The following is a 21,308-nucleotide window of genomic DNA, read 5'->3' as shown; positions in this document are numbered from 1 at the left end:
AAGTAAAATGACTGTGAAGTGAATGCAGGATGAGAGTTGACTTTTCTTGTCCTGTCTGAATTATGGTTTACATTTAAATCCTGTTGGAGACGGAGACGTGAAAATCGGCTGAGAATTTCACAGAAGACTCGCCGAAAAAAGGCTGCTTTCTGTGGGCTGAGATGAGCTGACCGCCCGGTGCTGGAGAGTCTGACGGTCCGTTAACTACACCTCACATCTCCATCCACGGAGCAGATTGTAACAACAAAAGTTGCTTAAACAACTAACTTCAGTCATAAAATTACATTACGTTACTTAAATAATGTAGTATTTATAAACTTCGACATAAAGTTGTTTATTTTCCCCTGTCGTTGTTTCCTGTTGCTGAGGTGAAATGCATTCTGGGATATTTGGCTCTCACAAGAACAGACGAGCCTGCTCCAATGCATGCCCGGTAAAATGGGCAGGGCGAGTCACATCCGGGTATTAAGACCGTTCTCGGCGAGATGCGGACTTTAGAATTGGAACAGTACTCGGGCTCCGACTGATGTCGTTTCACGAGTCCACGAGAACAAAAGTCCACACAAGAACGCATATTGAGAAAGGGCCCTATTCTCAATAAACTTCCGGCATGCAGCCAACGTCACAGACACACGGCGCAGTGATACGTTGCCCGGACCGTGATGACGTCTCACAGCCCCTGCTGGCAGTGATACTAGCTGCACTTCCACTGTCCTCACCACCTCTCACGTGTTCATGTTTAACCCATACCCGCAAACAACACTGTCAATGACGAAACCGTATCTTCCCCAGTAACATCAACCTAAACGCACTTCACAGAATTACTTAAGTTACCTCATCTCTACTTCACTTTGGCTTCAGTTTAAGTCCTGCGGCGCAATGGCCGCCCTGCGCGCAGCAAAGCAAGCCCTGAGGAAAGACTTGAAGCGAAGGGTGGCGGCGCTGAGTGCCGAGGAGAAGCAGCGACAGTCTGAAGTCCTCTCACGGCAGGTAAGGAACAGGTGGCACAGACTGGCTCATGACTTAGGTCTGCTATGAGGAATCAGCGTTGCTCTCTTAGAAACACGGCTACTTTTCTGTAAACTGCCTTGGCTGTAACTGTACAACGTTATCTATTATCAAGTGTTGTATATTTTGCTTTCATGGGTCCAGTTTTTCAATGTGACGTTCTGTAAATTATCTGGATTAAAGCTTGCTTTCAAAGAAAACAACTGAAGCCACGTGTATCAGAAGAACAACTGAAAATTTCTCTGCACAGATAATATAGTAAACATCTTAACAGTCAAAATTTAACATCAGGGAAACATATTTCAAAGATTTGTTGTAGCTTATTCTAAGGTCAGAAGTAAAGACGGTATTACTAAAACATTCACATAACAATGTAATATCTTGCAGGAAGGTTCTGGTCATACAGGGTTTCCTCAGCTCTATTAAACTATACAACAGAAAAGGATTCAGAATGCATGAACATGCATGTGCCAACTGCAGCATAAATAAGAAAAAACAATTGAATAAATTAGATACTTGGTATTTGCCTACCACACATAGGTGTAAGAATTATAGCCGTAGTAAAGCTAATCTCAAGGGAGGCGATATATGGAAAATAATATTGTAGTAGATGACCTGGTATACCACCCAAGTGTATCCCTTACCTAACTTTACCAGGTCCCTTTGTAGTTACCAGCTGTTAATACAGTTTTAGATTTTAACATAACAAATGGATCCCAGTCTTAGAAATATTTCCAATATTTGTTATGGTCCCAGCTTCAGCTACCATGCCCTTGTATATGTTAATAATCCCAGTCTTAGAAATATTTCCAATATTTGTTATGGTCCCAGCTTCAGCTACCATGCCCTTGTATATGTGAATAATGTCAGCTGGGAACCAGGGCTGGACTGGGACAAAAAAAGGGCCCTGGCATTTTTGCTCAGACCGGCCCACCACAATCGGTCGGACACAACCACCAACCAGTACACTATCCGTGCTATCCTTATTACCGACATTCTTCAAAATATATATTTTTGTTTAGCAGAATAAAGAAATTCATACATGTTTGAAACAACTTGGGGGTGAATAAATGATGACACAATTTTCATTTTTGTGTGAACTATCCCTTTAACGAGTACAAACCCCTCTTTAATATGACACCAAACCAAATTTACCTCTAATTGTTGTTCCCATAAAAAACCTATACAAACAAATTACTCACACAAAACGTCCTGATGATATATATATATATACAATTTAGAGTATTCACTTGCCGTAATATTGCATATTGATGATATTGGAAATTCAGATGAAACATTAGAAAATATCTAGTTATTTGAATATACAGCTTTCAAAATGCGAAGCGGGTTTTTAACCCCTAAATAACATACATTAGCGACCTCTTCTAACGTGTAACTCGTTGTGGGCGAGTAATAATTAAAATAATCAAATGGCATCATTTAAGTTTTTTTCTAGAGAAGAAGGGCCGTCGACATTATGAGTTTTAAATGGTTACATTAGAATATCCCAAGTTGCAATTGAATAAGTGAACTCTCAACTCTGCTAGCTACAAAAACAGTGCAAAATAGCTTATGCTGTGTTATTTGACTTTAGCTAACTGAGTGGCCATTGTAGTAACTTTTAAGTGACAATTTGACAAATGACAACCTGACACTCAGACTTTATAATAGCATCAACCGACAACAATTATGTTTGTTGCCTTATTATAATATTCATTAATTGAGGTAACTGTTAAATCGTCATCATCTTGGTTGTGGCCCAGCCAGGTCCACACACACTGTCCTCATAGCACCGCCCTGATTAACACTCCCTCCCTGTTCATGGAGCTACCTGCTTGCTTACCGTTTCAATGACACTCTCCTGCTCACTCTGCCCCTCCTGGACTTCACTGTCAGACTCAGACACCTGCTGCCCCTTTCTCTGCTGCCTGCGAGCCGTCCCGTATTACCCGGGACATCCCGAATTATGGGCAATTTTGATTTGTCCCGGCCGGGACATATGGAATGCCGTTTTAGTCTAAATTAAATAAATGAACAAATACACGGTAATGCATAATGACACTGCATTTCATAATAAATAAATTAATAAGAACACGGTAATGCATAATGACACTGCATTTCATAATAAATAAATGAATAAAAACACGGTAATGCATAATGACACTGCATTTCATAATAAATAAATTAATAAAAACACGGTAATGCATAATGGCACCGTAATGCATAATGACACAGTATTTCATTTCACGTTCTTGTATGCAAATCAGGGGGCGTGGCTATCTATCACATTCAGAACAGACAACGGAGACGTGTGCAAAAAGGGCTGGCTAAGGCAGTGTTTCTCAACTGGTGGGCCGTTTGTCTAGAGCTGCCGAAGTCGGAACCGCAAGCCCTAGTACTTCCAGAAAACCCTCAATATGTGTCAAAATAGTATCTGCAGATAACCCATGTTGATCGATTTGATACGCTAATGCTAGCATGCTATCTCGGAGTCCACCGATGTCTTCCATTATGTCAACACTCTCACGTCCCTTAGCCCAGTAGTTCTCAACTTGTCTGGCTTCGGGACCCACCTTTACCCCTTAATGACAAGAGGCGACCCAATTCGATCGGGGGGGGGGGGGGTGCTTCCGCGTTCGCTAGCGGTGTCGATGGCACACGGCTCTGTCGTCTGTTCTGAATGTGATAAGATAGCCACGCCCCCTGATTTGCATATAAGAACGTGAAATGAAATACTGTGTCATTATGCATTACGGTGCCATTATGCATTACCGTGTTTTTATTAATTTATTTATTATGAAATGCAGTGTCATTATGCATTACCGTGTTTTTATTCATTTATTTATTATGAAATGCAGTGTCATTATGCATTACCGTGTTTTTATTTATTATGAAATGCAGTGTCATTATGCATTACCGTGTATTTGTTCATTTATTTAATTTTGACTAAAACGGCATTCCATAGGGACAGCTCCAGTACCGATTTCCAATCACAGCCTGCTAAGTCAATGACGCGCGAAAAACTCCCGGTTGTTGTGAAGTTGTGGCGCATCAGAGCAGTGTGCGCGCGGGTGCCCGGTGGCCAGAGCGGAGCATGTGAGGTTGTGCAAACCCGGCCGCTAGTACCACTCCCCCCGTCAGCCCGCGAAAGTGTCCCTGATTTGGGGTTGGGAGAGTTGGAAACCCTACTGCGAGCCGCAAGCATCGCTATCGCTATGGCTAGTCACCTCTCGTCCTCCATGTGCTGTGTTCACCTGCTGTTTCTGCAACATGTCGTCAGGTTCTGTAGTAGTTTTGGAAACTGAAGCTACAGCACTAAACACGTCGGTTATTTTTGAACATGTTGAGGCATCAACCTCTAGATATTTTTTTGGCCCGCAATTTCTCCGCACCTCCCCTTGCTCTTACGTTTTTGTTTCTCCATCTTAATCCACACATTTCTTTCTAGCTCTTAGTCACTGAATGCATCTGACTGACACACGGAGAGGGAGGGGTGGAGCCTGCTAAGAGATGATTGAGCCAGCCCAGTGTCAGTATGGAAAATGAACCAATGGGCCACTGTCCCTGCTTTATGGGCCGGTCGAAAGCAAAAAAACATTTTTTTTTTAATAAAATGTTTTTATAGGCCTATCGACCGGCCCCCAAGTGCGTCGGCATTCGCCCGGTATGCCCGATTACCAGTCCAGCCCTGCTGGGAACAAGTAAACGTACACCAAACTTTAGCTATGCAGCCCCTGGGTTGGTCGGTTGCACTTTCAATGCAATTTCTATTGGCTGATTTGGCCCCTACAACAACAAAAAAACTTGTAACCCTAAATGAGCAACACTTCACTAGACCGCACTAAAACCTGTCCCTTTAACATTGCACAATATCTTTTCTGGTTTGACATTAGACCTTCATTTTTTACTGTTTAAGTTGGGTGCTTAAATATGTTGTTATTTATAATTAGGGTTGGGTATCGAGAATCGATTGGAATCGGGACTAGCTTTGCGATTTACCCGGTACCGTTCAAAAGTTTAAAATTCGATTCCTAGTTTCGATTCTCAGTCCGCCGGCGCGGAAATAGAAACCGCTGAACACCAACGAAGAAGCGTCTATCGGAAGTGTTGGCTTAACAGAGCGATCGAACATGGATAGCGTGCGTCGGCGGTCAAAAGTGTGGTTACACTTTTCGAAACAAACCGAAAACTTGGCAAAAAACTCACGGTTGTTGTGAATTTGTGACGCATCAGACCAGTGTCCGCGCGGGTGCCGGGTGGCCCGAGCGGAGCTGTCCTATCTGTTAAAATGAGCAGTGAGGCTGGCGCTGCAAAGAAAAAAAAGATTGTGCTAGCACCCCCCCCGACCGCTAGCTAGACCCTTGGTTAGCTAGCTCATTTAAAATATCTTAAACTTAAACTTTTTTGACCTTGCCTCTTAAAAGAATCGGAAATCACTGGGAACCGGAATCGAAACAAGGAATCGGAATCGTTCAAATTCAAACGATACCCAACCCTATTTATATTACTAATTTATTCTATTTTTAACTTGGGAATCTTTAGCATTTTGGTAGGATAATGAATTGAAGGCTTAAAGGAGACATGAAATCGTTGCTTTCTTATTTTTTTACTATTAGATTTTTCGGCTTCTTCTTTCAGCTCTAACATAGTGAAAGAAACTATAATTTTATTTACAGCTTTGGAATGTATGAATCAATCATAGAAGATGATAATCCATTTATAGCCCCTGTTCCTGTGCTCTGGGAATGTTACAGCAGATATATATACTGTATATATATATTGTGTCTTCATTTTGCACTTTCTTTCAGCTGTTAAGACACCCCAAGTATTTGTCCTGTGAGAAGATTGCTGTGTTTCTAAGCATGGATGACGAGGTGCGCACAGAGCAAATCATCAACGATCTGTTCAAATGGGGTAAAAGATGCTTCATTCCAAGATATGAGAGCAGCAGCAGCCACATGGACATGTTGGAGCTCAATAGTCTGCAGGACATGGAGACGTTGCCTCTGACATCATGGAACATCAGGCAGCCTGCTAAAGATGACAACAGAAGAGAGGAAGCGCTGGCTGCTGGTAAGGACACACACCATCTACAGTCTATATTTAATGTGACCCAGCTCCTCTCTATCAATGTTTCCTCCCAATATGACTCCAGCTTTAGCTTCTATATAGCGTGCTCCAGTGCTGCTGGAGAGAATGGTGGAATATGCTAGCCAGCTTGGTCTTGGTCACAGCGTTGTCCACACGTTAAGACCTAACCTCCATTGTCTCACAGCATTGTCCACACGTTAAGACCTAACCCCCATTGTCTCAATGCATTGTCCACACGTTAAGACCTAACCCCCATTGTCTCACAGCTTTGTCCACACGTTAAGACCTAACCCCCATTGTCTCACAGCGTTGTCCACACGTTAACCGCATCTCAACCAATATGAGCATTTGTAGGCGGGCCTAAGACTGCTGCGGCAGGGCACTGAAAAATGGAGAAATGTAACTCTTAGGTGGGCATATTCATTTCAAATTTCTTTCCAACCAGTTATTTGAAACATGCATAACTGAAAGTTTTTTAGATTATTGATTATTGATATACACTGGTTATGCTGGTACATTTATGAATGTTGACTTGCCTGTTATAATGTTATGGTTGTGTAGAGTAACTTGTTTTTCTATAATAATCTAGATAAAACCTTATTAATACTGAACGCTTTGGGGTCCAATAGTATCAGACATTATTGATTCACTGATGTCCTGAGGACATTGGCTTGTGTGGAGAGAGCGTGCACAAACAAGTTCATCGTGTTGAGACATTTCACTGGAAAAGAAACCATTTAACTGCTGGTGACATCAGATACAACATCAATAGATTAATCATTAGGACCTACAGTGGCACCGGACACGATGGGAATCAAGTTGTTGAGATTTCCAACTGATTTAAAGCATTGATTTTTTTATGTAGTCCCAAAAGCATAGCGTCATAGCTGCATTAGTGCGGTCTGTTTTGACATGCAAGGGCGGTTTTCTCCCAGACCTTTAGCACTTACATTGTCTGCTCTCATTGTCTAGGGGGTCTGGACCTGATCCTCATGCCTGGCCTGGGGTTTGACCGGTTTGGGAGACGTCTGGGAAGAGGGAGGGGCTTCTATGACACGTACTTGGAGCGCTGCATCAGACACCCCAAAGGAAAGCCCTACACCATCGCCTTGGCCTTCAAAGAGCAGCTTTGTCAGGAAATCCCTGTCGACGACAACGATGTGCTCATAGATGAAATCCTGTATGAGGATGATGAGTAGCTAGTCCGTCATGAACTCCAGGCTGGCCATATTTACAAGTCAAAGTCCGCCAACTGTTTAACCTGGCCTCTCAATCGAACACTTTGCTTCTTCACTTTTTTGTGGCTGTATGCACCTGATCCGAAATCAGTGGTACACACTTCAGTATGACCTGCTTGATTAAATAGCAATGATATTTTTTTTTGTGGTGAAATAAGCAATTGTAATGCAGACGATAAATGCATATAATTTGCTATACTTCACAATAAAAGCACCTCATCATGTTGCTGTTCCAAAGCTTTTATTTTACTGCTGTTCTCAATAAGGTTTTCTCCCAAAGGGTGATTCCATTTTTGGTTTAACACGTGTTGGAGCATTGCCGATGTGAGGTTTTTGGGACAGGATGTTGCATATGTTAAGCTTTCTTTTATTGTTCTGTTGTATATCAGCCGCCAGCCATTTGAACATTGTCACGTCACACACGGCAGCTCCAGTTATACTAAATGGACTGTGGCTGTGCAAGAGGAATGTCTATACATGTGCTAATGGTTCAGTTTGAGCAGTCATACCAGTAACCTCATAATGCACAATCAAATGTTTGGTTGTTGCACCTGAAACAGCCAACGGATACGTCACAGTAAGCAGCTTATTACGTGTGTAGATCCTCTCTGTGCATAAGGTGACAAAAAAGAAGGAATATTTCCCCTCCAGGGATTGTTAAGTCAAAGTAGTAGTAGTCCATAGACATGCAGTGAACTCATGGGAGCGATATCACACTCTGGACCACATTATTCAGATTCGATTGATCATGTATTGAAATGGATCAGACGTGAGGCTGGGAACAGTTATCTACTTGTGCTAAGAGCTTTAAGAGAGAGCAAGGGTTGTATGGGAAGAGTTTCTTTGAGTGCAGCCTCGTCACCACCTCTCGGAGCTGTGACATGCACAGCACGGCTCTGGCTGATGTTTCACAGCCCAGCTGTCCCGACATGGTTGGGCATGGGGACGGTTGCTCAATCTGCAGGACTGATGGCCCTTCCGGTCTTCTTTGCAGAGGGGAGTTAGGTTTACAGACCGCTGAGCCATATTGTTTTTGCCTCATAGGTACCGGAGGGCCACTAATCTTTGGTTTCACATCCATGGCCCTACATTTATTGCTTTCACAGACAGATGGTCCGGCTTCCTCCTCAGAAACCTCCATGTTCTCTGGATCAGACTGGTCAGAACTATCGTACCCTACAAGATTGATGGTTCCCACTTGTAAAATACCACCTGTAGTGGGCTGTACACATGCGCTGACTACGACTTGATCTGACCTGCCTTTACAGGTCACCTTTACCATGTCGCCACCACCTGACTCAGTTAGGGAGTGCTGCAGGGGAAGAGGAGAGCTGTGCCAGCTGATTCTTCCACATGCTGCCACGAAGCCCTGCCAGTCCCCTCGGAGGTACTTGAGGTACCGTACAAAGTACTCTAGAAAGCAGGTTTCCGTGGAGATGAGGAAGTCAAGGAGGATGCTGTGGTCGAATGAGATGGTCTGAAGCAGCAGCAGGAAGTGGCAGTGAGGGTTACTGCCATGGGCACAGGCCGCCTCCAACAAAGCAAGGTCATCCAACCCAGAACACCGTCTGCAGGCACAAACAAGCAGTTCACACATGATGCCTGGCTCGCTGGCACCAGATGATTCCACTGGTCCTCTTCTATGCATGTCTGAGGGAATTGAAGCTTTACTTTCATTTTGCAGTGTTTAAATGTCAAAATCATCATCAAATCTGGCTTATGGGGAAAATGATCATGTTGATGAAAAAATAAATGCCATGCTTGACTGTAGTACCTGTGATGCAGGAAAATGGAAAACAAAGCTTTGGCTGCCTCCATCATGTCGTCGTCCTGGTCCCCAAAGAGCAGGCTGAACCAGCAGCAGGGGTGTGTCACCTCCGTCAGCTGGACACTGCACCGCCTCAGGAAGCCCCACAGACTCTGCAGATACCCATAGACCTCCAAGGCACTGTCTACTCCTGCTGGGACGGAAGCACAACATAACTAAAGATTAGGAGAGCGCCCTCTGCTGTGGGAATAGTGTCATACAGAGTGTCCAGAAGTCCTTCCTGACACACAAGGATAACAGTTCAAATAAAACTTAGTTGGCTTGTAAACGCATCTAAAATCATCCTCTCCACTCACCCTATGAGCAAGCAAAACAGACAGGAAGCAACACACACAAAAAAAGACAGATACAGCATGCAGTCTTGGTTTTGTGGCCTGTGGCATTGTCACGTGACAATCGATTAATCAAAACAATGCATGCAACATGTCCTGTCTCTCACCTGTTGCCCTAGCGGTTTGGATGTGAAGCTCCATGGACTTGAGAAGAAGCAGGCTGACGGCTCTCAGCACCACACAGTCTGGTTTGTGCCCTTCCTCGCCTCTGATAACTTTGGTCCCCCCAAAGTAAGAGGCAGACTTCACTTGGACACTCTGCAACCAACCTGCAGCCACGGCTGTCAACACACTGTGAGCCAGCATGTTCATGTCCGAGTGGAAATTATTGTATCGGAGCGCAGTGGAAAGCAGTCCTGCTGAAGCCCAGTCCTCTCCAGCCTTCTGCAGCACCGCTCTCTTCAGAAGCAGCAGAGCTCGCTTTTTGACAAAATACTGGGGCGAGCAGCTGACTGTTGTCAGCAGCGCTGAGGAGTGAATGATGGTTATTCTCTGACTCTTCAGACATAAATCAGCTCCACCAATCAGACTGGAAGCAGTCAGCACCTCCAGCAGGTCCAGCAGGAGACCCGCCGTGGAGGTAGCATCCATCAAACACTGTGCTCCCGCGGTCCTCTCTTCAGGGAGAAACTTTGAACATAATGCACTCAGGCTGGCGTCAAGAGCTGCCAGGAGTTCCCCAAGGAGGTCTGATGAATGGAAAGACGTTACTGTGGCTTTTAGTGCATGTGAGCGTGCCCCACTGGTTAGCCCCCGGCCGCTCTGCACTGCCGCCATACGGCGGTTACAGCTAAGGGTGGAGGGGTGTCTGCATAATTTTATTGTTTTTGTTTTAAGACCAAGTCACTGTCGTACATGTAAATAATGCAATTTGTCCCAGTTTATTTCATGTTACGGTTTATCAGAATGACATCACCTCTCAGGAAACCACGCAACCTGGGACACTTAGATTTGACTGAGATGCACAGCGTGGACAATACCTGAGGTATACGAGCTCAGGAACAGACAGTTTCTGTTCCCTGTGTGAGATGACAAAGGGTTTTACCTTGATGAGGTCCTTTAAGAAGTCTTTTTAAGACTTCAGTAAGAGACCACAGACAGGAATCCAAGTCAGGTCCATGGGATGAGCAGGAAAATACTTGCACACACTTCTGGAGCCAGACAGGACTGAATATACCCTGAGAAATTAAAATATACATGTTATTAACCCATAATGTTGGAATATAGTATAGTGTCAGATACTATATGAAGCTAGTATTGATCAGATAACTGCTGTGGATTCCTTGTGACCTCTCCTGACCCACATCCAACTGCGTGGGCCAGCTTTCAGGCCAAAAGGCAGTAGTTGTTTAGCAGCTTTATGTTGTTACTCCTGCTTGCTTTGCCCCTTTTTATTGTCAGTGTATCTCGTTTTGTCTCAATGCACTCGCTTTGCAGCCTTTTGCCATTCTGGTGTGTCATGGTCTAAAACTAAAGCTGTTGTGAAATTAAGCAGCTGAAAATCTGGTGTTGTTAAAGACACCACAGAGACAATGAGATGTCCACTTGGCACTCACAGATTGGTGGAGCTGATGGAAAACACACGCGGACACGGCCTTTGCAGCGAGATGTGAGACAACCCGGTCGTCATTCTGGAACTGGTCAATCTGTGGAGGAGCAGTCTGTTCACAAAACGCACGCAGGCTGTTATGTTTTTAGGCAGCCTGCGGAGCCCCGGAAACTTACGAGACGAGACATGAGAGCCAGGCGTTGAAAGGACAGCGCCAGGATGTCCTCGCAGTACCACGTGACTGCAGGAGAAAGGCTGCGAGACGTCAGGTTGGATGTAATCCTCACCAACAGCGTCAAACTGAGACAGCTCACATCCACCCAGCTGTCATTGCAAATCCCCGCTGGAGCACGCGCTCTGTGATGGGGGACGAGTCCACGCACCGCAGAACTTATGAGAAGAGCCACATCCTCAGCGCTTTGGCTGGGACACGATCCCATCAGAAGACTCCTGTACGCATCGGTCAGCCGGTCCACGCGCTCTGTGATGGTGGATTGGTCTGTGTGCTCCATGATGCCCGCTTCGGACTCCATGATGCTCGCTCCCATGTGATACACGCGGAAGCAGCGCTGCAGCGAATAACACCGCAGGCGGACAGGGTCAAGCAATCTAGAGTTAACGAAAGGAGACCGGATGTTTGGCCCCAAAATAAAAACAATATCACATTATTTCATTTTGGTGGACTAGATAATAATGACTTCATCATAATAGAATACTGACAGCTCCTGTTAAATATTCTTGGTGGCTAATAATGAAATGTAAATGTAAAAGTGTTGTGCAGTCACACAATTGCACAGCACACAGAAGAGTATAACCCACAGCCATCAGCAACATAAAGATACGTGCCTCTTTTGGTCGACAAGCAACTTTAGTTAATTTAACTCTCGGACATTTCATGTTTTAATATATTTCCTGTTTTCGCGAACTCTACGGTTTGTAGATTGTAGATTTACATTTGAGGAAATGTTTAATCTGAAAGACTGGATACGCCGGAAGTTGTATTGTTTTTGCTACTGGGTTCACACTGATGTGTTCACAGACTTTGTTGTTATAGTGAATAGTTCACCAATGAAATGGTGGTACACATTGCTGTGAATGACATTCGGGGAAGTTTTAATAGACATTACCGCTGTTAAGTGATGGATTTGAGTCAGAAATATTCTGCTTTGACAACTCCAATGCTTCCTGTCTGGGAGCTGATTGGTTAAGTTAAACGTCGGCTCAGCGTCTGTCAAGTATGTTCAGTCTCTGTTTTATACAATCCAAGCTGTTGGGTTTGTCAGTGAATATGTAGAGTCATCTTTAATATTGATGTACGCTGAGTCTTGGGGCTCAATGTAGTTACCCGCTACAGCAAATAACGTTAACGTGACAAAAAGTCAACACAAGCTAGCAAGCTAACGTTAGTGAGTTTGTTAGCTAGCTGGCTAGCCAGCGTTAGCTAACAGTTACCAGACTGTTATCCAGCCTTAAATCGATGGGTTTGTCAAAGAATTAATTAAATTTTCTGTAATGTGTGGAACTTATTATCTTCCTCTGCCGGTTTGGCTCCGTGTGCTTCTGTTAGTTGTACTTGTGCGTGGTTTGTATGTTAGCAAGTAATGTTAAAGCCATTCTATTGTCCATGTTCCTTCATCAACTGCTTAAGCTAACCAAATGAAAAGGTGCAGTCAGTGTGACCACATGTGATGAGAGCTGTTTGTTTATCAGCGAGTTGTGTAGTCACAACATCCCTCTCATTCGGCATGCCTGACATTCAACAGCAAAGTTGTATGCATGAAAAACCCATAACATTTTCATTGATTGAGTGATCCTATGCAGCTTACTACCTTAGTGCTGAATGCAAAGCTGATTGTGTGTTGCAGACTGCGGTCCTGGTCCTCTCATCCATCCTCTCAGAGCAGCTGCAGCTCCGATATGACTAAGAGAAGCCCGTCTCTTCAGCTTGTCAAAAGGTAAACCAGATGTTTGTGCTTTAAAGAAGTTTGAATACTCAAACAAAGTAAGTCATTCCTCTCAACAACAGAAGCTGTTTGATAGTCTGTGAAACCTCATGTCCTCACAGCCGGTAATCTGCATCACAACCATGATTTAGAGGCAGGATGTAGTGAAAGCAGGATTCTAGGACGTCCTGAGTGTAGAGCCATGTTCTGTAATCAGAATGGACATTTTTTTTATCACAAATTATTAAAAGTTCATAAAGAAAGAAAAATCTTCCTCTTTCTTTAGCAGTTAATGATATCTTCTCCTGGCTTAAAACTTAAACGCAACAGAGCGTTCACACAGCACGGCTTACATTCCTTGTTCCTTGTGGCCAATGTGTACTACCTCCTTTTGAAAGGCCCCGGTCTCCTAAGCGCCTGTCTACCTTGGTGCATGAGAGAATATCTGATTCCAGTTTAACTGACATATATGAGAAATATACTTTTTATTTTGGACGGGAGAACGTTTTCATAGCAGTGAGGTCATCAACCGCTTAATTCTGCTGAGTCCGAATCTTGTACACCCTTCCAGTTCCCCAAGACATATATAATGTGTTCACCACTTTGTTCTAACAGAGGTTAGGTACAGATGAACATTCCCATTCCCAAATGTGACAGGATGCTGAACCATCACTGCAGAAGGAACCCTGAGCTTCATGAGGAGCTGCAGATCCAGGCAGCAGTGGCAGCAGGGGATGTCTGCACGGTCCGCAGAATGCTGGAGCAAGGATACTCCCCTAAGATCCGCGATGCCAACGGATGGACACTGCTCCACTTCTCTGCTGCCAAGGGAAAAGAGAGATGTGTTCGGGTCTTTCTCGAGCATGGCGGTCAGAAACGTTCTCTTTTCTGGTCTTGCTGTTAAGTTTGGCTTCATTTGGTGGAAAACATTATGTCATAATAGGTGTAAACACTAGATGTCATTATTTTACTGAGGTAGAAAGCCTTTTAAATATATCTACATTGCCGTTCAAAAGTTTGGGGTCACTTAGAAATGTCCTTATTAAGAAAAGCACTGTTTTTTCAATGAAGAAAACATAAAATTAATCAGAAATACACAATATGTTGTTGATGTGGTAAATGACTATTCTAGGTGTTCCAGTGTTCTAATGGTACATTGTGTTTGCTAATTGCCTTAGAAGAAGTCTAATGAATTATTAGAAAACCCTTGTGCAATTACGTTAGCACAGCTGAAAACCATTATGCTCGTTAGAGAAGCCATACAACTGGCCTTACTTTGAGCTAGTTGAGTATCTGGAGCATCCCATTTGTGGCTTGGATTAGACTCTCTAAATGGCCAGAAAAAGAGAACTTTCATGTGAGACTCGCCAGTCTATTCTTGTTCTCAGAAATAAAGGCTATTCTGAGCTAGAAATTGCGAAGAAATTAGAATTGCTCTACAACGGTGTGAACTACTCCCTTCAGAGAACAGCACAAACAGGCTCTAACCAGAGTAGGAAGAGAAGTGAGAGGCCCCGGAGGACTACAAGTAGACAAGTATATTAGAGTCTCTGGTTTGAGAAATAGACGCCTCCTCAACTAGCAGCTTGTTTAAACCGCAAAACGCCAGTGTCCACAGTGAGGAGGCAACTCTGGGATGCTGGCCTTCTAGAAAACAGGACAATGAGCCAAAGCACACCTCCAAATTATGCAAGAACTAGTCAGGGAGAAGCAGGCAGCTGGTATGCTGTCTGTGATGGAGAGGCCAGTGCAGTCACCACATCTCAACCTCATTGGGCTGTTGTGGGAGCAGCTTGACCGTATGGTACGCATGAAGTGCCCATCCAATCCTACTTGTGGAAGGGGATGACCAACGAATGAACAGCTAGAATGCCAAAGGTCTGCAATGCTGTAATTGCGGCAAATGGAGCATTCTTTGACGAAAGCAAAGTTTGATAAACAACATTTATATTTCAAATAAAAAGTTATTTCTAATCTTGCTAATGTCTTGACTATATTTTCTATTCATTTTTCAACTCATTTGATAAAAGTGAGTTTTCATGGAAAACATGAAATTGTCTGAGTGACCCCAAACTTTTGAGCGGTAGTGTATATGTATATATATATCTTTGATAAGCTCTGACCTCGCTGGTGCTTTTTATTAGAATTGATTACATGTTGGTGTAACATTGAGCATTCCCACTGTCCCACAAAATGATGGCTGACACTGGTGTGTAAAACTATTCTGTCTTTTGCTCAAGTTATCCCTACCTACTGAAAATTGAGCCCTAAAGGATGTTTCATGTCTTTGCACTAACGACATCTGCGGATTATTCCTAATGTGTAGCAGTGTGTGAACTTCAGTGCATTGCGCGTGTTTGAGTCCTGAGGTGTAACAGTTTGTGCAGACTGGAGAAACCAACTTTCCTCTCTTTCCTCTCTCCTTTGTGCAGCTGACCCCACAGTGAAGGACTTCATTGGAGGCTTCACAGCACTTCACTACGCTGCTATGCACGGCAGAGCGCGCATCGCGCGGTTGATGCTGGAACTGGAGTTTCGCAGTGACATTATAAATGCAAAGAGCAATGACGGCTGGACGCCACTGCACGTGGCCGCCCATTACGGCCGAGACTCGTTTGTACGCCTCCTCCTCGAGTTCAGGGCCGAGGTGGACCCGCTGAGTGACAAAGGGACCACACCCCTCCAGCTGGCAATCATCCGTGAGCGCTCCAGTTGTGTACGGATCCTTCTCGACCACAGTGCCAACATTGACATTCAGAATGGCTTCCTGCTGCGATATGCCGTCATAAAAGGAAATCACACGTACTGCCGCATGTTCCTGCAACGGGGCGCGGACACTAACCTGGGACGTCTTGAAGACGGCCAAACACCCCTTCACCTCTCGGCCCTCAGGGACGATGTGTTGTGCGCCCAGATGCTCTACACATACGGGGGCGATGCCAACACCAGGAACTACGAGGGCCAGACTCCAGTAGCAGTTTCTGTTAGCGTGTCTGGGATCAGCAGGCCCTGTCTGGACTTCCTTCAAGAAGCCACCAGTGAGTCTCCCCATCACACCAGCATGTCCCACTGCATTCCACACCAGCACCTGATCACAGCTACTTATCCTTAGGGATCAGGATTGCACAAATCACCTTTCCCCCAGCTTTACAATGAACCAATGGTAGTCGGGCGAACAGACTCCACCAACGGAGGGGGCCCTCTGTCAGCTGGTGCGAAAATCCAGCGTGCAGTAAAAAAACACAAAAACTAGAGTTACGCTGTATGAAATATTACATGTCTTTATTGATGGCTTACACAGACTTTGGAGCAGTTGGACATGGCAATGTGGATCATCAATTGGTAATTGGTATAAGCCCGAAAAAACAAATCTGTAAACAGGGATGAGTGTAGAAAAGGATTCTGATTTTATCAAAGCAAGTGAATCTGTGAGAAGTGAAAATGTAGACAAATGTAAAGGTGTAAGATGGCTCCTGGCCAGCAGAAGGTTTTAATGAGTAGTATTGAGTCCCAGGAACAGGAGAACACGTTACCTGAAGCTTTATGATTTGCAGAACAATGGCTGCATTCCTCCACTGCCCCCCTATCTTTGATATCAAAGAGCAGTGTGCTGATTCAGATAAGTCCTTTCAGAGCCTCCAATCCCTCAGCTAGATCACATATCTGTGGGTTATTGATTACACCTCTACCTCCAGGATTAACTCACATTGTCCAAGACAGTATGACAGACACTAAGCCCTTTTCATCTGCTGCACACATCAATGTTGCTTTCCAACATGGCTTCTCTCTTGTCTGCAACACGTCCAACAGTTCCAAATTGTATATATTTTATATATATATATATATATATTTAGTTGTACCTATGAACCTATTCACCTATTGAGGAAAGTCCAACTCAAAAGCCCCACAAAACTTCACACAATTAATTATTTTGGATAGAATGTGCCTGTTTTCATGCACGTCCTGGTTGTGTGTCCTCACCACAGTCGGTTAGCACATAGCTAACTAGCTAGCTAAACGTCCCGCTGTAGCAGCTTTCACGCCGCTCCATTTTGATTCAACGTTGAATCTCAACGCTGATAGTCGTGTTACTCGCCGCGCGTGGTTTCACGTCCACTTTGTTCAATTTGTTCAAATTCTTTGCATTTACTTCGTCTCGTTTGATGTGAACACAACATAACTTGCATATTTTACATTTCGGACTGTACTGAACAAAACAAATTCAATCTGTCTAATCCTCTGCTTGAGAAGCATATGTTCTGTTCGTTGTACGGTGGTCTTTCAGACGTCATCAAAGAGGACACAGCGTTTAGACAGCTGTCAGCTCCTGTACATGAGCAGTTAATCACTGTAGCGCCCCCTAGGTGTCCTGGCTATTTTAGTGGAGTGCGCTGCCCGAATTCCTAAGCTGTTTCCTATACACATACACTCACCTAAAGGATTATTAGAAACACCATACTAATACTGTGTTTGACCCCCTTTCGCCTTCAGAACTGCCTTAATTCTACGTGGCATTGATTCAACAAGGTGCTGAAAGCATTCTTATCTTCTCATATATAATATTATTAATTATATATATATATATATAATTAATGTATATATATATATATTATATATATATATATATATATCATTAATACTAGGTTACAACACAATTATTTAAGCATGTTAATAATAATAATTCCCTTCTACTTAGGTTAACTTGTGTATGCATCCCTTTTAAACCTAACCTAGTAAGCTACTACCATCAATTACAAAAACAGTTATTTACATACATAAATATGGATGGATACATACATAAACTCTACACTTTTTAGATATTTCACTGTTATACCATGGCAGAAGTAGAAAAGTCTAAGTGAATACTTATGCAAAATATTGTAGATATCCTACAAAATCAGGTCAGATGTTATCCACATAATTGTTAGGGATTGTGAAGAGAGCACAAAAGACCATTTGGTGGATAGGTCAAACAAATCGTGATCTTTGAACCAGGCTGACGTATTGGTCATGTAACTTGTTGACTAGTTAAGTGGTTCTGTTGTTATTATAACCCAGAATACTTTGTACGGTTAGTGCAAGCTTTGTGTGTCTAATATACTGGTCGGGGAAACACTAGAATATTACATTTGTTTAGCTCACCTGCACAAGTTATAGAGTGGTAGGAATGTCTGTTTTCCCACTGATGTGCTATTGAAGCATGCAGGTAGTAATGGTTCAGTGGAGGATGGCAATTAGCATGGTGGAGATGGTGTGTTTGTTGAGATCATGACGGAGGAATCACGATTCCCACGTTACCCACACCCACACACATCACCTGGATTCCTCCCCACTGTTTGCACACTGCTGGCAATGGAGTGGATGTGGAGTGATGTATGTCTGTGGAAGGCTTCTGGACAACAATTGGGCTGAAAGAGGAACTTTTGATGAATGGCATTGGGAATCGAGAGGCTAGTGAGTAACAGGGTCTTTTAGTGACACTTGAATATCCCAAAGGCAAACTTCTTCAAATCCTAGACATGGGTTTTCAAAGCTTTTCCTTATACAATATGGAATCACATGAACAACATTCAATATAATACCACACAGTACGAAATACATCTCAAACACAACAATTTAAACAAGCTTTGTCAGCAGGTGCCAAACATGTACAGCTCGACCGAGATGAGACAGAATTAAGAACCGCACTCTTTAACTTCTTCCATCATGGATTGCTAGTGCAGTGCTGATCATTAACATGGCATTAGCTACATTCCCCTCTGCTGACCATCCATGACAGGATGAGATGAACTCAGCCTGACGTCAGCCTTATACTGTCCATGGACTGTTTATCAGGCTTATAAAAGGAAAAGCAAAAAAATATGCTTTGATTTTGGCCAAACACTGTTAAATTAGATATTGATTTGTAGGTATTGTTTTTTATTTGATTCTTCAAGTCATGCATTGAGCACTTAATTCATTTGGCGGCTGTGGGCTGAAGGGTTAAATGAGCCATTCTCCATGAAGATGTGTAACAGACCCTCTTTGAGCAGAACACACACTGTCAATGGTCAATCCAGCTGGGACGCTTTCAGGTATCTGAATGTATCCTTATGGTTGAAATGCACTTAATGCAAGTCGCTTTGTATAAAAACGTCACCTAAATGACATGTCATGTAAAATCAGGAGATATATTCTATGCAAGAAGGAGCCGAGTTGAATCCCGTACAGCGAGGCGTCAGGCTGCTGCTCTGTACCACACTGTGTGTACTCACATCAAGGGAAGGTCTGAGCCTGTTCTTCTTTATCTTCTGTCAGAGGAGGTGTCGACATGCTGAGGTTTGCAAGCTTACAAGTTTATATTTAAAAAACTCCAGTTGTGTTCCTCAGTTACAAAGACTTTTCCAACAGTGTGTCTCAGTGCTCTGATTTTGCCTATTGGCTTTATATATTTTCATTTCAGCATGCTAATTTCTCCACATGAGTAACAGCAAAGACCTGTCTGTGATAAGTCAATGGTCCTTCCACCATTGACATTATTCACTGTGTGATATGTGTTTCTGTTCCTCTTTCAGGACAACCTCGGAGCCTACAAGACTTGTGTCGTATAAAGATCCGTCACTGCATTGGCCTTCACAGCTTGAAGTTGTTGGAGGATCTACCCATTGCAAAGGTTATGAAAGACTATTTGAAACATAAGTTTGACAACGTGTGAAAGCAAAACTCTGCCAACATTTATAAAGACTATGCAATCTCTACCCTCTAAATCTGTCCAGCCTGGATCTCCAGTTTAACGGATCTCTATGTTTGCGTTTCCACATTAAGAACAGTGGCTGAAGAATGGGAATGGATTTGTCACAAGAAGCTAGCATTTAGCATTATTACATTAATGTTGCCACTGTAAAAACGTGCATGGTTTTATAACCATCATCAAATGCAAAGTTGCCAACTCTTTATCTTTTTTTTACTGAGCTGTAGGAATCTAAACCATCCAACCAGCTCTTACACTAACACTTTAATTCATTATAGGGAAGTTTCACTCCCTGCATTAGTATTACCATAATAGTGAGTTCAACTTTGCTTGTTTTTGCTTGTTTTTTTGTTTTTCCCATTTAATTTAATGCCATTTTTTTATTTATTCTTTATGATGTGGTTAATTTAGTAAAATTCCTAATTACAGCCTAAACAGCTTATTACTTACTTGAATTTCTAAATTAGCCTCTTTTAGCATACTGGAGTTGTACCCATGACAGTGGTTTCCATCAGGCTGTCAGCACAAAGAATGGAGCTGAAGCTGGAGGCACGGGGGCCAAAGGAGATTTTCTCAACACTATTATTGGTTGATACTTGTGAGGGTGTAAACAAAAATGACTAATAATCTGCATCCAGCATTTATTAAACTCGTAACTTCCACATGCTCATCTTTGATAGTGCTTGTACATCATAACATCAACATGTTACATCAGCAAAGTGAGCTCACTGCTGGTTTGTTTGAATTGTATATCAACAGTGAGCCAAAAGGACATTTTCAGGTTTGGTGCTGTATCAAATTGTACAAGTCAAACGAAACACACACAACCAGATTCCATCAAACAAGTGTTTCCCTGATATGAGAGACTAGCTTGCACAAATATATTTGTATTTCATAACCACAAGCAAGAATCCAAGCTGCAGTTGAAAGGACTTTGAAATAATAATCTGACTATCCATGTCTGCGCTGTGTGTTGGACATTAGGATCTGGAGTATAGTTTCCACTAGGTTTACAGGGACACTTGACACGTCACTTCTCTGTCTGACACCAGCGAGAAGTTGTAAATGTAAAAAAAAGAACATTGAGACTTACCTGGGAGGGGGGGGGGGCTCTATAACAGTGGAGTAGATGCACTGTGATAAAGTACCATGTTTCCTCTAAAGCAGTGGTATCATGACTAGTGTTTCCCCTTGGTTTACAGCCTTGGGAGGGGCGGGGGGGGGGGACACTGATGACCGATAAGGAAGGCCTTGGATAACACTGACTGTCACAAGCAACAGTCATTGTAAATATATTGCATGTACAACAGATATTTTTGTAGAATTTATTTAAGAAATCATCTCTTGTATTCCTAATGTATTTGAAGCTTGGAAAGTATTGTGATCTGTTTGGTGTGACCCAAGTATTTTTATTTTTTGTGTGTCTGAGTTAAAGAACTCTGTTTTATGAGAATAATTTGGAATCAATATTGGTTCTTTATGGGCGAAATGTTGGGTGCTCTCTTAAAATTCATCATCTCTTGCGGGTAACTGTTGTGGAGATTTTACTGTGAAGTTTTCATATGGACAACACAAAATAAAATACAGGA

General features: G+C 43.1%; 3 protein-coding genes across 4 annotated transcripts; 2 read left to right on the top strand and 1 right to left on the bottom strand.

The window, feature by feature from the left end:
- Positions 1–709: 709 nt before the first annotated feature.
- On the top strand, positions 710–7,562 carry mthfs (5,10-methenyltetrahydrofolate synthetase (5-formyltetrahydrofolate cyclo-ligase)). Its single transcript, XM_037482805.2, has 3 exons — positions 710–990; positions 5,817–6,081; positions 7,072–7,562. Exons 1-3 carry the CDS (start codon positions 880–882, stop codon positions 7,296–7,298), a joined length of 603 nt encoding a protein of 200 aa, XP_037338702.1. The 5' UTR covers positions 710–879; the 3' UTR covers positions 7,299–7,562.
- A 145-nt stretch (positions 7,563–7,707) lies between these two features.
- lins1 (lines homolog 1) lies at positions 7,708–13,001 on the bottom strand. 2 transcript variants are annotated; one of them, XM_037482762.2, is made up of 7 exons: positions 12,876–13,001; positions 11,223–11,655; positions 11,054–11,143; positions 10,543–10,675; positions 9,605–10,186; positions 9,112–9,298; positions 7,708–8,905 (listed from the first exon to the last, which is right to left on the bottom strand). In XM_037482762.2, exons 1-7 carry the CDS (start codon positions 12,935–12,937, stop codon positions 8,101–8,103), a joined length of 2,292 nt encoding a protein of 763 aa, XP_037338659.2. In that variant the 5' UTR covers positions 12,938–13,001; the 3' UTR covers positions 7,708–8,100. The 2 variants fall into 2 exon arrangements, with proteins under 2 accessions (XP_037338659.2, XP_037338666.2); XM_037482769.2 differs by having other exon boundaries at positions 9,112–9,295.
- Positions 12,248–20,915, top strand: asb7 (ankyrin repeat and SOCS box containing 7). The gene is made up of 5 exons (XM_037482789.2): positions 12,248–12,281; positions 12,912–13,001; positions 13,647–13,858; positions 15,422–16,027; positions 19,544–20,915. The coding sequence occupies exons 2-5, from the start codon at positions 12,964–12,966 to the stop codon at positions 19,681–19,683; spliced, it is 996 nt and encodes a 331-aa protein (XP_037338686.1). The 5' UTR covers positions 12,248–12,281; positions 12,912–12,963; the 3' UTR covers positions 19,684–20,915.
- The last annotated feature ends 393 nt before the right edge of the window (positions 20,916–21,308 follow it).

The sequence above is a fragment of the Pungitius pungitius genome, chromosome 4 (genome assembly GCF_949316345.1).
Source record: "Pungitius pungitius chromosome 4, fPunPun2.1, whole genome shotgun sequence".
Lineage (NCBI taxonomy): Eukaryota > Metazoa > Chordata > Actinopteri > Perciformes > Gasterosteidae > Pungitius > Pungitius pungitius.
The sequence above is the reverse complement of the archived record's forward strand: the minus strand, read 5'-3'. Positions and strand labels throughout refer to the sequence as shown.